Genomic DNA, 17,024 nt, shown 5'->3' with positions numbered 1-17,024 from the left:
TTGAGAGTCCCTTGGACTGCAAGGAGATCCAACCAGTCAATCTTAAAGGAAATCAGTCCTGAATATTCATTTGAAGGACTGATTCTGAAGCTGAAACTCCCAATACTTAGGCCACTTGATGTGAAGAGCTGACTCATTGGAAAAGACCCTGATGCTGGGAAAGATTGAAGTCAGGAGCAGAAGGGGACAACAGAGGATGAGATGGTTGGATGGCATCACCAACTCCATGCACATGAGTTTGAGTAAACTCTGGGAGTTGGTGATGGACAGGAAAGCCTGGCGTGCTGCAGCCCATGGGGTCACAAAGAGTCAGACAATGACTGAGAGACTTAACTGAGGTATCTACCTGAAGTACCCAAAGGTAGCCACTGTTATCAATTAATTATTTATCCTATTAAAAAATGCATATACATGGGTAATTCCTTTGTGGTCCCGTCATTAGGACTCTAAACTTCCTAACCACTGCAGGGCATCTAGGTTGATCCCTGGTTGAGGAACTAAGATCCCACATGCCTCGAGGCATGTCCCCCCAAAAAATGCATACACATGTAAATGTGTATGTGGTACTGTTTTTCATTGAAAAATATTTCTGTATAAAAAGAATTATAAGTACATCCTGCAAAATGTGGAAAGTAACTGCATTATAAGATTGGTCCAAGGATTGAGTTGGTTCATGTAAAACCCTTAAAAACAGGGCCTAACCACTTACTTGGTGTCATTTAGTAGTTAGGAAACCTATGACAAACCTAGACAGCATATTAAAAAGAGACATCACTTTGCCAACAAAGGTCCATAAAGTCAAAGCTATGGTTTTTCCAGTAGTCATGTACAGATATGAGAGTTAGACCATAAAGTAGGCTGAGTGCCAAAGAACTGATGTTTTCGAACAGTGGTGCTAAAGAAGACTCATGAGAGTTCCTTGGATTGGACTGCAAGTAGATCAAACCAGTCAATCCTTAAGGACATCAACCCTGAATATTCATTGAAAGGACAGATGCTGAAGCTGAAATTCCAGTACTCTGGCCACCTGATGTGAAGAGCTGACTCATTGGTAAAGACCCTGATGTTGGAAAAGAGTGAAGGCAACAGGAGAAGGGGGCAGCAGAAGATGAGATGGCTAGATAGCATCATCAACTCAATGGACATGAATCTGAGCAAACTCCAGGAGGTAGTGGAGGACAGAGGAGCCTGGATTGCTACAGTCCATGGGGTCACTAAGAGTCAGACAAAACTTAACAACTAAACAACAACAGTTACTGTTACTGTTCTGAAGCTTACTTTTTTATTCTTTGTGGAGAATTGTTCGTTTAAGTATAGAGCTCACTTAAATTACTTCATGTAAGGCCAAATTTTATAGTACTGTGGTATGTTTAATGATTTTATGGTTTTTATTTTATTTTATTTTGATTTTATGGTTTTTAGAGATTTAGATTTTATATAGTTAAATCACTGTGGCAAACATTGCTCCAGTGAACTTCTATGTACATGTCTTCTCTAAGGTATATACTAATAGTGAAATTATGGAGATAAAAAGTACACATACTTTGTGTGTGCTCTGTGTGCTCAGTTGCTCAGTTGTGTCTGACTCTTTGCGACCCCATGGACTGCAGCCCTCCAGGTTCCTCTGTCCATGGGGATTCTCCAGGCAAGAATACTGGAGTGGGTTGCCATGCCCTTCTCCAGGGGATCTTCCCAACCCAGGGATCGAACCCAGGTCTCCCACATTGCAGGCAGATTCTTTACTGACTGAACCACCAGGGAAGCCCATACTTTAGCCCAGGGAACACATACTTTAGACTTCAGTAAACATTTCTAAGTTAAACTTCACAGTGGCTTATTCACTTCACAGTATACCCAACTCTCTTTGTCAGCCCTGTTTTTCTACTGCCGTTTAGGTTACTTTTGGCTCCATAAGGCAGAAAGATGCAATTGCAACAAATAGAATAGAGGGTTAATTATTTCATTTAATTTAAGCTGGTTATTCTTAACTTTTGTTACTCCTGTCTGGATCCCACCTCTAGCAATTCTGGTTTAACTGGTTTGGGATAGAGCTTGGAAATCATCAATTTTAAAAGATCAGCAGGTGGAGAAGGAAATAGCAACTCACTCCAGTGTTCTTGCCTGGGAAATCCCACGGACAGAGGAGCCTGACGGGCTATGGTCCATGGAGTTGCAAGAGTCAGACACGACTTAGAGACTAAACCACCACCACAGCAGAAACCAGCAAACCCACACACTGTAAAGCAATTATCCTCCAATTATCCAATAAAAAAAATAAAGATCACCAGGGACTTCCATGGTGGTCCAGTGGTTAAGAATCTGCTTTCTAGTGCAGGAGACAGGTTCGATCTCTGGTCTGGGAAGATCCTGTATGCCATGGAGCAACTAAGCCTATGCGCACAACTACTGAGCCTGCACTCTAGGACCCACAAGCTGCAGCTACTGAGCTGTTGTGCTGCAGCTACTGAAGCCCACTTGACTAGAGCCTCTGCTGCACAACGAGGGAAGCCCCTGCGGTGAGAAGCCTATGCATTGCAACTAGAGAGTAGCCCTTGCTCAGCCAACTACGGAAAGCTGGCACACAGCAACAAAGACCCAGTGCAGCCAAAAAATAAATTAAAAAATTTTTTAAATAAAAGATCATCAGATAATCTAGTGTGCTGTCACAGTTGACAATGACTCAAGCTCATACAAGATGACTAGACAAACATTAAGATTTAATTGGTCTGGAGTGGGGTTCAAGTTTTAGAACATTTTTTTTAAAGCTATCCAATTGATTCTAATAGCAATCAGAATTCATAACCACTGGCTTAGACAAGGTATGATTCATTTTCTGGAGCTGATGGAAAAAAATTCTTGTAGCAAAGTAGGACAGGGATGATGTTGAAGGAGGCAATCAGTAGTATCTGTCATACCTGTACTCTTGCCAGCAGTTAACATTATGAAACTATCATTGTTTGGTCCTTTTAATGGTGTTTTGGAACAATACCTAAAGGAAATGGCATACATATATGTTTAATCAGCAGTCTTCATATTCTTTTCAAAAGCAAGGTTTGAGTTTTCTGAATCTTATGTATTTTAACATTTTTATATTCTGTTTTTATCTTCATTAATTTTTTCCTGCTTTTTTTTTTAGTTTCTTGCAGTGCTGAATTCAAATCAGTTTTTAAAAAAGGAGTTGAATGTTATTAAATTTTCTTTTGAGGGGCGTAGTTTTCCTGTGTCCAGGTTTTTTATATGTATTACTCTCCTTTTCATTTTATTTTTAGGTATTTTATATTTCTATTTAGGCTCACATTTAACATGAGAATTAGGACTGTGCCTTACTTTGTTTTGGGTAACTTTTAAATTTTGATTAATTTAAATTTTTATTCAAATTGCAGAAAAGTTACAAGAATAATACAAAGTATTCTTGGGTACTCTTTGCTCAGGATCACCAGTAGTTTACATTTTATTCCATTGGTATTATCATTCCTGTGTGCATTTGCAGTTGTTCTCTGTCTCTATATATGCATGCATGCACACTCACAAATACACAATACACATATTTTATCTGAACTATTTAAGAATAAGTTGTAGAATTTGCCCCTTTACCCTTAAACACTTCACTGTGTTGTTTCCTAGGGACAAGAGTATTCTTTTACATAACCACAATATAGTCACTAAAATCAGAGATTTTAACAACAGTGCATTATAGTCAATATACAAATTTTTTTGCTAGTCCCAATAATATTCTTTGTAGCAGCTCATCCTACCCTCATCCCTCACCCTTTCTCCCTGACTCACTGACCAGGGTCACACATTGAATTTACTTATTATGTCTCTCTCTAATCTTTAACCTGGAAGATTAAAGATGTCTGCATTTCATGATGTAGACGTTTTTGAAGAGGATAGGCCATTTATTTTTTAAAATGTCACTTAGTTAGGATTTGTCTTATGGCTCCTCATAATTAACTTTCAGGTTATGAATTTTGTGGCAGGAATACCCCAAAAGTGATTGTATCCATCTCAGGACATCATAGAAGGGAGTATGTGATATTGACTTGTCCCATATTAACTTTGATGGCTGGTTACGGTGGTATCTACTATGTGTCTTCACTGTAAAGGCAGTAGTTGTCTCTTTGTAATTAACAGCTAATTAATTTATAATTAATAGCAGAGAGATATGTTGAAACTATGTAAATACCTCATCACCAAACTTTTACCCACAACTTTTAGCATCCATTGATGTGTGGGATCCTTTATCCATTATTGTCTGGATCCTTTATTACTATGATGTTTTCAAGATGGTAAAATTTTAAAATCTCCATGATTTTGTCTGTATTAATTAGTTGGTATTCGACTGTGAAGGAGAGCATTCCCTTATCACTCACTTATTTGTTCATTTGTTATATCAGTATGTATTTGTAGATTTTCATTTATTCAGTGTGTTATATGATGCATTACCATTTATTTTGATACTCAAGTTATCCCAGATTTGGTCAATGGGAGTCTATTCAGGCTGGCTTCTGTGTACTTTTGATTTTCCCCATGATTCTTTGAGCATTTCCTCTCTGGCCCAAGATGTTACAGGCTTATTTCTAATTACTCTCCTGGCTCCAGCCTGAAGTAAATAATTTCTCTAAACAGCCTGGTTTCTTGCTGTAAAGAATATTTAGAAACCAAGATCTGGGTGATAGGACTACAGTATTCAGTCTGGTCTTAATCCTGTTCCAGATTTGTATCTCCCTTCGCCAGTAGTTAAAAACCTGACTCTCATTATCCTCTTTATATTTACTAATTTTGTTCAATTCTATAATATAATAAAAATAGATTTCCTAACCTATACTATAGTAACTATCAAACCTACTAAGTGGAGCTCAGTATTTGTTTATAGTTCTCTTTGTCTTCAGAATAAGGGTACATAGTTAAAATACTGTGTTCAAATTTATTTGAATTCATTTCTTAATCCCCTCCTTCAGTGTGGCTGTGTTACGCATTTGAGATACTTTTAGGTTCATTTGTTGCTGTTTGTAATCTGTTTGATTTTTTTTTTAATCTGTTTGATTTTTAAAATTAATTTTAACCCATTCTTGTTGATTTGATTATATGAACATGATTCCAGTTAGAGCAGTATCACTCTGCTTCTATGACCCTTGCTTTAGTGAATATTATGTGCTCAATTGTGTCCCCTCTTCCCTAATTCATATGTTGAAGCTCTAACTCCCCAGTGAGGACTGCATGCGTGTATGCTAAGTCACTTCAGTCGTGTCTGACCTTTTGCAACCCTATGGACTGTAGCCCACCAGGCTCCTCTGTACATGGGATTTTCCAGGCAAGAATGCTGGAGTACGTTGCCATGCCCCCCTCCAGGGGATCTTCCCAACCTAGGAATCGAACCCATGTCTCTTACATCTCCTGCATTGGCAGCCTGGTTGTTTACCACTGTGCCACCTGAGAAGCCCCAAGACATATTTAGACCTAGTCTAAACAAGCTTGTTGTTTGAGTAATGCAGAAAAAGACTGGAGCTGAAATATTTTTACCTCTGGGAACTTGAGTTATTTATTTGTTCAAGGTCTTAACTGATGTCTCTGAATCGTTTTCCAGTCACTTTTAGGTCTTCCAAATTGATAGCTACCAAACAAGGTAGCATTATTTTATACAACTGTGTAAATATATTATATGTGATTTCAGAGTCATTTCAATAACCATTGATGTTCAGAGAACTCATCTATCTGCATCCTTCTTGTAATTTCCCACAAGTATCCCATTATCTCCTATCTTATCATTCCTTTTCTGTGACTTTAGAACTAAACTCTCAATTACTCTGCTGTGGCCTTTGCAAGTCCCCTTTTTTGTTCTCCCAAGATTAACCTCATAGACTTCCTAAGTAAACATGGATTTTATCAAATGGCATAAACAAACTATATTCTAACCACAAAAGAATCTTCCCTCTTTATTGCTAATTCCAGACTTATTCAGTTCATTAATCTTTCATCAAGATGCTGCTATATCTAGAGTAACTTTCTCTTCTATCTCCTTCAGGGATGCAATTTATGACCATCTATCCTAGAATTTTCATTCCTAGTATAGTTACTTAACGCTCTAAACAACCCTAAGAAATGAGTTAAATGACAATTATGCTCATTTTAAAATGTATATGGCACTAGTTTTATCCTCTAATAAAATTGGGATGGGACCTGGACATATTTATAATTATTGAGCTTCCTCCTTCTTTAGGGTGTTTTTATCTAAATCACTAGTTAGGAATGATTGACTTAATCTGTATTCCTAAATAAGTCTCTCACCTTCTAGTGTTTCTTCTCATTCTGTTTCCTTATCTGTTTGTCAAAATGTCCAATCATAAAGGAGAACTGTATAAGCCACTTACTTTTTATGAAAATGAGTTTAAGTCTTTTCATATCTATCAGAAAAGTTTAATTCTCCCAGAACACACACCAAAAAAGTGAATGTTTTTATATTTTCTTTCAGACTGTGAATCAAAGTTGAGACCAAGAATTATTTCTGAAAAAGGATATTTATGGAATAGAATCATCCTGGTGGGAGATAATGGAAAGACTTATAAAAAACAGCATTGCATACTCACGTTTCAGAGGTGACTGGGAATGTAAAAGCCAGTTTGAGAGAAAACAGGAATCTCAGGAAGGACATTTAAGTCAAATGATATTTACTCCTGAAGACATGCCCACTTTCAATACCCAGCATCAGAGAATTCATACTGATGAGAAACTCCTTGAATGTAAGGAATGTGGGAAGGATTTTAGTTTTGTATCAGTCCTTATTCGACATCAGCGAATTCATACTGGTGAGAAACCTTATGAATGTAAAGAATGTGGCAAGGCCTTTGGTAGTGGTGCAAATCTTGCTTACCATCAAAGAATTCATACTGGTGAAAAACCTTATGAATGTAATGAATGTGGGAAGGCCTTTGGTAGTGGCTCAAACCTTACTCACCATCAGCGAATTCACACTGGTGAGAAACCATATGAATGTAAGGAATGTGGAAAAGCCTTTAGTTTTGGATCAGGCCTTATTCGACATCAGATAATTCACAGTGGTGAAAAGCCTTATGAGTGTAAGGTATGTGGGAAGTCCTTTAGTTTTGAATCAGCCCTTACTCGGCATCACAGAATCCACACAGGTGAGAAACCTTATGAATGTAAGGATTGTGGAAAAGCCTTTGGCAGTGGTTCCAACCTTACTCAGCATCGAAGAGTTCACACTGGTGAGAAACCTTATGAATGTAAAGGATGTGGAATGGCCTTTAGTAGTGGTTCAGCCCTTACTCGGCATCAGAGAATTCATACGGGTGAGAAACCATATATATGTAATGAATGTGGGAAAGCATTTAGTTTTGGATCAGCCCTTACTCGACATCAAAGAATTCACACTGGTGAGAAACCTTATGTGTGTAAGGAATGTGGGAAGGCTTTCAATAGTGGCTCAGATCTCACTCAACATCAGAGAATTCACACTGGTGAGAAACCTTATGAGTGTAAGGAATGTGAGAAAGCCTTTAGAAGTGGTTCAAAACTTATTCAGCATCAAAGAATGCACACTGGTGAGAAACCCTATGAGTGTAAGGAATGTGGGAAGGCCTTTAGTAGTGGTTCAGACCTCACTCAACATCAGAGAATTCATACTGGTGAGAAACCTTATGAATGTAAGGAATGTGGGAAGGCTTTCGCTAGTGGCTCAAAACTTATCCAACACCAGCTAATTCACACTGGTGAAAAACCCTATGAATGTAGAGAATGTAGAAAGTCCTTTAGTAGTGGCTCAGCTCTTAATCGACACCAGAGAATACACACTGGTCAGAAACCCTATGAATGTAAGGAATGTGGGAAGACTTTTGGTACTGGCTCAACCCTTACTCAGCACCAGAGAATGCATACTGCTGAGAAGCTTTATGAATGTAAGGCATGTGGGAAAGCTTTGGGGAGGGGTTCAGAAATTCAGCAACATAAGAAAAATCATGCTGGTGAGAAGCTCTGTGAGTTGGAAACTCCATAACGTTGGAATTATATAGTTAAGCATACAAGAAGAAAATTCATACTAGTGAGAATCCCCACAAATATAATTAAAGTACATATACCTTACTTTACCAGTTAGTCAGTCTGAGAAAATTCATACATAAAAAAATTTTTTTTAAACCAATCTGAATAAAATAGAAGATTTTTATCTAAATTCATTCCTTCACCATTTTCAGAAAATTCACACTTGTTAATATTAAAAATTGAAAAATCTTTTATTGTATGTTGCCTTTATTTTAAACATTGAAATTTATTCAGGGGCTAACCTTGCTACTTTCTTTTTAATGTTCTTATTTTTGTGTGTATTATACAGAATTACTGATCCATTTCAAAATTATTTTAAATTATTATTGAGGGTCTAAATTTACCCTTTTTCTCTCTCCCCCATTTCTCATACTAATATCATTTATCCAATAACCATATCTATTTTTATATTTTTGTTGTTTGATAGTATATTTTTATACATATAAAGCTTAAATATCACTTCAGTATTTGTTTTCAAATTTGCATATCTGTGTTTGTATCTGTTTTTCACCCTGTTTGTGTTAAGTTATGGTTACTTTTACATATCCTTTAATGTCTTATAGATGTGTACTTTTTGTTTTGGAAGGTTTTGTTTTTCTTTATAAACTTTATACTGTTCTTTTTGCAGAACAATTTTCCTACATAAAAATGTAAATATGAGTTAAAAATAGATATAGTTATCTGTAATCTTACCAGTCATAGATAATCACTGTCAAATTTTTGAAACAAATCCTTTAAGATTATACCTGGCATTGCTTTTGGAAGAAATGTGATCATGCTATAACCAGCTTTTAATACTCTATCTCTGTAAATATATTGTTACAATTCCACTGGCATTAAAGTATTCACCTGTTTTTACCAAACCCTTATTTTTGTCAAATACAGAAAAACTTTTTCATCATAAAGAGTTACTTTGTTGGCCCCTTTTGAATGTGTCTGCTTTATTTGTTGTTCATTTTAAAAGATAATGTGTGGGTCTCCTCTGCTTTACATGATTTATACATCATCCGTAAAATCTTACTTCCCTTTGGCTAACATCCCTGAACTTGGTTACTTCCCCAGCATTAACTAACTTGCTTATTCTTCCAGATCCTTTTATGTGCATATGTGATGTGTTTACGGTACTGTGGGCATAATTAGTGTGGTTCTGAAGCAAATTATGGGGATTCTACAATGTGCCTATCACATAATAAATACTTGGTTAATTTAGCCATCATCATTGTTATCTTCTCAGTCTTTGTTATTTATGGCAAAAGTTTTAACTGTGATCTCTACCTTACTCAACATCAAAGACATTATGAGGAAAAGACATTTATGTAAGTGAACATAGGAAAACTTTGATCAACATGTATCCCTTATTGAACAAGAATAATTTATCTTAATGGAGAATAAAGAATGTAAATTTAAGAAGGCAAAAATAAATCATAAAACTTTAAAAAATAGGATAGCTCTTTCATAAAAATCTGAACACTGAAAAATAACATTAGCCTCATAGTGGCATAAGATGCCCACAAGTAAACTTGGCATATATCCACAACAAATTGCCTCTGAGGTTGCTGTGGGATCCAGCACTATAGGCCAGTGGACTTGAGAGGAGTCTCACCCACCTGTGTATATCATGTAATAGGCAGATAGTTCTTGGTATATGGGCTGTTGAACCAGCAGGAGTCTATAAACTGGCCCCAGTCCTTCTTGGCTGCACTTAAGGTAAACCTGGAGAGTGCTGACTTCAGCAGACACCCACAGGTGAGAGATACTTTGTAGATGTTCAGATTTCCTGAGGAGAGATTACAGCACTCTGTTGAAGAAATAGGGAAGGGAAAAGGGAAAAAACAAACAAACAAACAAAAACCTTTGACTGCACTGGAAAGACTAAGATGAACTTTGCCAGCACTCAGGGCTTTATCTAAACAGAGCAAGGGAAGCAATTGCTGGTGTGTGCATGGGCAGCACATTGGAGACAGCTCAGACCTCTGTAGCTGACATGGGCCCCCTTGCAGGGCCCCCCTTGCTCCAGGGCCCCCAGCCTAAAGCGAGGGGCATGGTTCATAAAACAGAACTAGCTTGGGTCTGACCCTCAGGACTTCTGCTCCAACAACCTGGGATCAAATTCTGCCCCGAGTAGGGCAGTGACAGCTCTTGAGCAGAGGACACCTCACTCCTGACCCCAGCTCTAGCCCCTCCATCTCCAACCCCACCTCCTACCAAAGTGATAACTGTCAGCACACCCGAAAGAAAAATATTACTTGTGTCCATGATAAATCCAACTCTCCAAAGGCATTGGGTACCTGCAGAGTCTAGGGGTACTCATGTAAGAACATCTCTTCAAGGCTGCAATAGGTAACTTTCATCTATATTTATTTTTTTTTTTTTTTTTTCCTTTGGACAAAGCTGCAAGGCTTTATTGAATTTTTTGTTTCAAACTTTTTAAATGTTATAGTAGTTTCAGAGGCAATATTGAGAGAATTTTAAGAGCCACATTTTCAACACAAGAACAGCCTGCATGGTTAGTTTGTCTTCATTCAAATCTGCGGTTTTCCTTCACCCGCTTCCGGCATTTTTATGGGCTCTAGATTTGGCACTCCCTTCCCCTCGACATCAGGGCCATCTCCATGCTCAGAACCGGTCTTTGGCTCAGCCAGTTCCTGTTGAGAAGCCTCCAGGGAAGGCCCTGGAGATGCAGATGCTCCTTCATCCTTTCTCTCTTGACCAGGTGTAATGCCCTTTCCTTCAATTGGTAGCTCCTCTGCAGGTTCCTCAACCTCGATAAGTGCCTGGGGATATGCACGACCAAAACCTCTTCCTTTAGGCCTGTATGTTGACTTTATTCTTCGACTCATATTTCCCACTGGTAAGTTCAGCCAGGTAGAAAGAACCCAGATGTTAATACGCGACCCGAACAGCTCGGCACCCGACCACGTTCTCATCTATATTTATAGAGGCAGAGAAAGTTAAGCAAAATGAAGTCAGAGGGACTGATTTCAATTGAAAAAGCAAGAGATGCATTCCTATACACTAACAACAAAAGATCAGAGAGATTAAGGGAACAGTCCCGTTTACCGTCACATCGAAAAGAATAAAATAATGTAGGAGGAAACCTACCTAAGGAGGTAAAAGACCTATACTCAGAAAACTAAGATATTGATGAAAGAAGTCAAAGATGACAAGAATAGATGGAGAGATATACCATGTTCTTGGATTGAAAGAATGACTATTATGAAAATGACTCTGCTATCCAAAGCAATCTACAGATTCAATGCAGTCCCCAACAAATTACCAAGGGCATTCTTCACAGAATTAAAAGAAATTTAACATTTTCCATGGAAACACAAAAGACTCCAAATAGTGAAAGCAGTCTTAAGAATAACAGAGCTGGAGGAAGCAGGCTCCTTGGCTTCAGACTATACTACAAAGCTACGGTGATCAAACAGTATAGTACTGGCACAAAAACAAAAATATAGATCAATGGAACTGGATAGCAAGCCCAGAGATAAACCTATACATCTGTGGCCACCTAATCTATGACAATGAAAGCAAGAATATATAATGGAGGAAAGTTGTTGTTTAGTCACTAAGTTGTGTTTAACTCTTTGAGATCCCATGGACTGTGGCACTCCAGGCTCCTCTGTTTTCCACTATCTCCTAGAGTTTGCTCAAATTCACGTCCATTGAGTCAGAGATGCTATCTAACCATCTCATCCTCTGACACCCCCTTCTCCTTTTGCCTTCAATCCTTCCCAGCATCAGACAGTCTCTTCTATAAGTGGTGCTGGGGAAACTGGACAGCTACATGTAAAAGAATGAAATGAAAACACTCCCTAACACCATGAGAGAGTAACAGGCAGGAAAGGTAGGGGCTCCAACCGGAGGAAATAGGCTGCAAGTGTCAGACATTTTTTCTCTCTCTCTTAAGCAGCAGGAGGAAACAAACTACAAGTATCAGATCATTTCCCTTCTCTATACAAATTTAAAAGGAGTTTCTTTTAAAATTCTTTGTTGCCATGATGACACCTGGTTCCACCTGAACTTAACTTTTCTCAAACCTTGAGCTAACCAATGTGTTTTTCTTATGGAAATGTTTTTCTTAAGCTTTGTTAATGAACTATGTATTTACCCTAGACTCTATCTTTCTTCAAGTCCCTTCACCTAAGTCTCAGAACAGTACTTGACAAACCAGTATGTTTTACTCATGGAAATGTTCTCTTAAGCTATGTTAATGAGACTATGTATTTGCTTGGAAACCTGCCTTTCTTCAAGATTCATGCCAATCATTTTATGGCCCGGGATGACTCACCTTGTGCCAATGTTATCTCAAAATGTATGTTGTGGGTGAGGGACATGGTGCCACTCTCTGAGTTTTGAGACATTTCTTTTCTCTAATTAGCAGCCTGCTACTGGCTATATAACTTCCTGCCAAAGACTAGCAGGGGGGCAATCTTCCTGCCCCCTTCTAATGTCTACAACAGAAGCTTTCTCCCTCTCTTTTATACTTTAATAAAACTTCGTCACTCAAAAGCTCTGAGCCATCAAGCCTCATGACTGGCCCTGGATTGAATTCCTCTCCTCCAGAGGCCAAGAATCTGAAATGAAGGCAACAGCTCAGCAACAACCTTTCATCTTGGGAGCTTGTCCAAGTAGGATGTCCAAAGATACCTGGAGTAACAGGCAAGTTTGGCCTTGGAGTAAAAAATGAAGCAGGGCAAAGGCTAACAGAGTTTTGCCAAGAGAATGCACTAGTCATACAAACCAGTGCAAGCACCCTTTTCCAACAATACAAGAGATAACCCTACACATTCATATCACCAAATGGTCAATACCGAAATCAGATTGATTACATTCTTTGCAACTGAAGATGGAAAGGCTCTATTATATCAGTTCAGTTCAGTCACTCAGTCATGTCTGACTCTTTGCAATCCCATGGACTGCAGCACGCCAGGCCTCCCTGTCCATCACCAACTCCCGGAGTTTACTCAAACTCATGTCCATTGAGTCAATGATGCCATCCAACCATCTCATCCTCTGTTATCCCCTTCTCCTCCTGCCTTCAATCTTTCCCAACATCAGGGTCTTTGCAAATAAGTCAGCTCTTCACATCAGGTGGCCAAAGTATTGGAGTTTCAGCTTCAACATCAGTCCTTCCAGTGAACACTCAGGACTGATCTCCTTTAGGATGGACGGGTTGGATCTCCTTGCAGTCCAAGACTCTCAAGAGTCTTCTCCAACAGCACAGTTCAAAAGCATCCATTCTTTGGCACTCAGCTTTCTTTATAGTCCAACGCTCACATCCATACATGACTACTGGAAAAACCACAGCCTTGACTAGACGGACCTTTGCTGGCAAAGTAATGTCTCTGCTTTTGTATATACTCTCTAGGTTGGTCATAACTTTCTTTCCAAGAAGTAAGCATCTTTTAATTTCATGACTGGAGTCACCATCTGCAGTGATTTTGGAGTCCCCCAAAATAAAGTCTGCCACTGTTTCCCCATCTATTTCTCATGAAGTGATGGGACCAGCTGCCGTGATCTTGGTTTTCTGAATGTTGAGCTTTAAGCCAACTTTTTCACTCTCCTCTTTCACTTTCGTCAAGAGGCTTTTTAGTTCTTCTTCACTTTCTGCCATAAGGGTGGTGTCATCTGCATATCTGAAGTTGTTGCTATTTTTTCTGGAAATCTTGATTCCAGCTTGTGCTATATCCAGCCCAGCATTTTGCATGATGTACTCTGCATGTAAGTTAAATAAGCAGGGTGACAATATACAGCCTTGACATACTCCTTTCCTGATTTGGAACCAGTCTGTTGTTCCATGTCCAGTTCTAACTGTTGCTTCCTGACCTGCACATAGGTTTCTCAAGAGGCAGGTCAGGTGGTCTGGTATTTCTGTCTCTTTCAGAATTGTCCACAGTTTGTTCTGATCCACACAGTCAAAGGCTTTGGCATTGTCAATAAAGAAGAAGTAGATGTTTTTCTGGAACTCTCTTGCTTTTTCAATGGTCCAGTGGATATTGGCAATTTGATCTCTGGTTCCTCTGCCCTTTCTAAAACCAGCTTGAACATCTGGAATTTCACGGTTCACGTACTGTTGAAGCCTGGCTTGGAAAATTTTGAGCATTACTTTGCTAGCATGTGAGATGAGTGTGATTGTGCAGTAGTTTGAACATTCTGCTGCCAAATGTTTGAACATTTGGCACTGCCTTTCCTTGGGATTGGAATGAAAACTGACCTTTTCCAGTCCTGGGGCCACTGTTGAGTTTTCCAGACTTGCTGGCATATTGAGTGCAGCACTTTCACAGCATCATCTTTTAGGATTTGAAATAGCTCAACTGGAATTCCATCACCTCCACTAGCTTTGTTCATAGTGATGCTTCCTAATGCCCACTTGACTTTGCATTCCAGGATGTTTGGCTCTAGGTGAGTGATCACCTAGAGCATTGTAGTTATCTGGGTCATGAAGATCTTTTTTGTATCATCGTTCCATGTATTCTTGCCACCTCTTCTTAATATCTTCTGCTTCTGTTAGGTCCATAGAATTTCTGTCCTTTATTGTGCTCATCTTTGCATGAAATGTTCCCTTGGTATCTCTAATTTTCTTGAAGAAATCTCTAGTCTTTCCCATTCTGTTGTCTTCCTCTATTTCTTTGCATTGATCTCTGAGGAAGAGTTTCTTATCTCTCCTTGCTAGTCTTTGGAATTCTGCATTCAAGTGGGTATATCTTTCCTTTTCTCCTTTGCCTTTAGCTTCTCTTCTTTTCTCAACCATTTTTAAGGCCTTGTCAGACAACCATTTTGCCTTTTTGCATTTCTTTTCTTGGGGATGGTCTTGATCAATGCCTCCTGTACACTGTCATGAACCTCCAACCACAGTTATTCAGGCACTCTGTCTATCAGATCTAATCCCTTGAATCTATTTGTCACTTCCACTGTATAATCATAAGGGATTTGATTTAAGCAAAAACAAGACCTGGAGCTGGCTGTGGCTCAGATCATCAGTTTCTTATAGCAAAATTCAGTCTTAAACTAAAGTAAGTAGGGAAAATCACTAGGCCATTCAGCTATGACCTAAATCAAATCCCTTATGATTATACAGTGAGGTGACAAATAGATTCAAGGGATTAGATCTGGTAGTTAGAGTGCCTGAAAACTATGGACAGAGGTTCATAACAGTCTACAGGAGGCAATGAACAAAACCATCCAAAAAGGAAAAGAAATGCAAGAAAATTCACCCAGCTCTACTCTAATGATTTGGGCACTTTTTTTGCATATTATGTTCAAAAAGTATTTAAACACTTAAAAAAAATCATAAAAACTTTCTCAGGCAGGGGAAGGAGAAGGTGGGACGAATTGAGAGAGTAGCATTGAAACATACACATTACCCATATGTAAAATTAGATAACCAGTGAAATTTGCTTAGGATGGCAGGGAGCTCAACCTGGTGCTCTGTGACAACCCAAACAGGTAAGATGGGGAGGGGGTGTGGTAAGGAGAGTTAAGAAGAAGGGGACATATATATACTTAGGGTTTATTTGTGTTGATGTATGGAAGAAACCCACACAATATTATAAAGCAATTATCCTCCAATTAAAAAAACAAAAACAAACCAAAAAAACTGTCTCAGGAACAGCTACACAACCACCAACCCCCCTCCACCCAAGGTCACAAAATGAAGCAAATGCACTCACACCAGCAGTGAAGGGTCTCTCTTCTCATGCCCTCCTACAACAGGCCAGGCTGCGGTTAGTGCCTGGGGATTCCTCTCCTTCAGTTTCCTCAGAATCTGCTCTTTCTTCCCCTCCACCTGCCAGGACCTTCGGACTCTAGTTCTCCTTGGCGGCACCCATCGCAGCCCAGCCCAAGCTGGGACTGAGAACAGGACGATGCCACTGTGCCCTCTGGGGCTCTTAGTTCTAGGGCTCAGTCTCTCAGTCAAGTCCGACTCTTTGCGACCCCATTGACTGTGGCACGCCAGGCTTCCCTGTCCATCACCAATTCCCGGAGCTGGGGCTCTTAAACACACTACAAGTCCCAGAAGTCCCCATGGCGGAAATAAGCTTCCCTCCAGAATGCCCGTGGAGGGTCCTCTTCACAGTCTGAACTACAGTCGAGCGGAGTGATTCTCCCCCACCCTCCTCCACCCCGGAAGTCAACGGAGGGCCTGATACCCTTGCAGGATTACGGTACCGAGGAGGGCTCGAAGAGGGCTCAGGATTGCAGGTTCTCTTGGATCTTTCGGTGTTGGACTACATTTTCCAGAAACCTGCGGATGTTACGTCACTTCCTACCGAGTTTTCAGCCCTGCTGTATTTAAACCAGTTGAGCGGCCCTGCGGCGTGAGGAGGGCGGAGTGTGAAACTGCCTTGTCCGCTAGGACCCTGCAGGACGCCGGGGAAGCTGAAGGTGAGGCGCTGGCTGAGCCGCGGTGCAGAGACAGGCCGTGTCTAGAGTCTCAGGCCTTAGCGCGCCAGTGTGTGTGTGTGTGTGTGTGTGTGTGTGTGTGTGTGTGTAACGTGATGTGCCTATGAGAGTGCATGATTTTGTGTGTGAACACTTGCGAGAGTGGTAATTGTGTCTTCAGCCATCAATGAGGTTGTGTGACGTTGCGCGAATGACCGGGTAAAGAAATTGTCTTCAAGTCAGAGACTTTTGGGAGCTCCAAAATCACTGCAGATGGTGACTGCAGCCATGAAATTAAAAGATGCTTACTTCTTAGAAGGAAAGTTATGACCAATCTAGATAGTATATAAAAAAGCAGAGACATTACTTTGCCAACAAAGGTCCGTCTAGTCAAGGCTGTGGTTTTTCCGGTAGTCATGTATGGATGTGAGAGTTGAACTATAAAGAAAGCTGAGTGCCAAAGAATGGATGCTTTTGAACTGTGCTGTTGGAGAAGACTCTTGAGAGTCTCTTGGACAGCAAGGAGATCCAACCAGTCCATCCTAAAGGAAATTAGTCCTGAATATTTATTGGAAGGA

At 39.7% G+C, this 17,024-nt stretch overlaps 2 protein-coding genes across 2 annotated transcripts in view; both read left to right on the top strand.

The window, feature by feature from the left end:
* Window positions 1-10,305, top strand: part of ZFP30 (ZFP30 zinc finger protein) — a 71,402-nt gene extending 61,097 nt beyond the window's left edge. Inside the window, exons 10-11 of the mRNA XM_010849165.1 lie at window positions 4,544-4,572; window positions 6,704-10,305. Coding sequence (XP_010847467.1) covers window positions 4,544-4,572; window positions 6,704-8,014 — 1,340 coding nt within the window. The 3' untranslated portion in view covers window positions 8,015-10,305. The remainder of the gene's footprint in view (window positions 1-4,543; window positions 4,573-6,703) is intronic.
* Window positions 1-17,024, top strand: part of LOC104995304 (zinc finger protein 420-like) — a 39,486-nt gene that overhangs the window by 6,033 nt on the left and 16,429 nt on the right. Inside the window, 1 exon segment of the mRNA XM_010849167.1 lies at window positions 15,858-16,449. The gene's annotated coding sequence lies outside the window, so the exon portion shown is untranslated.

The sequence above is a fragment of the Bison bison genome, unplaced genomic scaffold (assembly GCF_000754665.1).
Source record: "Bison bison bison isolate TAMUID 2011002044 unplaced genomic scaffold, Bison_UMD1.0 scf7180017864280, whole genome shotgun sequence".
NCBI lineage: Eukaryota > Metazoa > Chordata > Mammalia > Artiodactyla > Bovidae > Bison > Bison bison.
The sequence above is the reverse complement of the archived record's forward strand: the minus strand, read 5'-3'. Positions and strand labels throughout refer to the sequence as shown.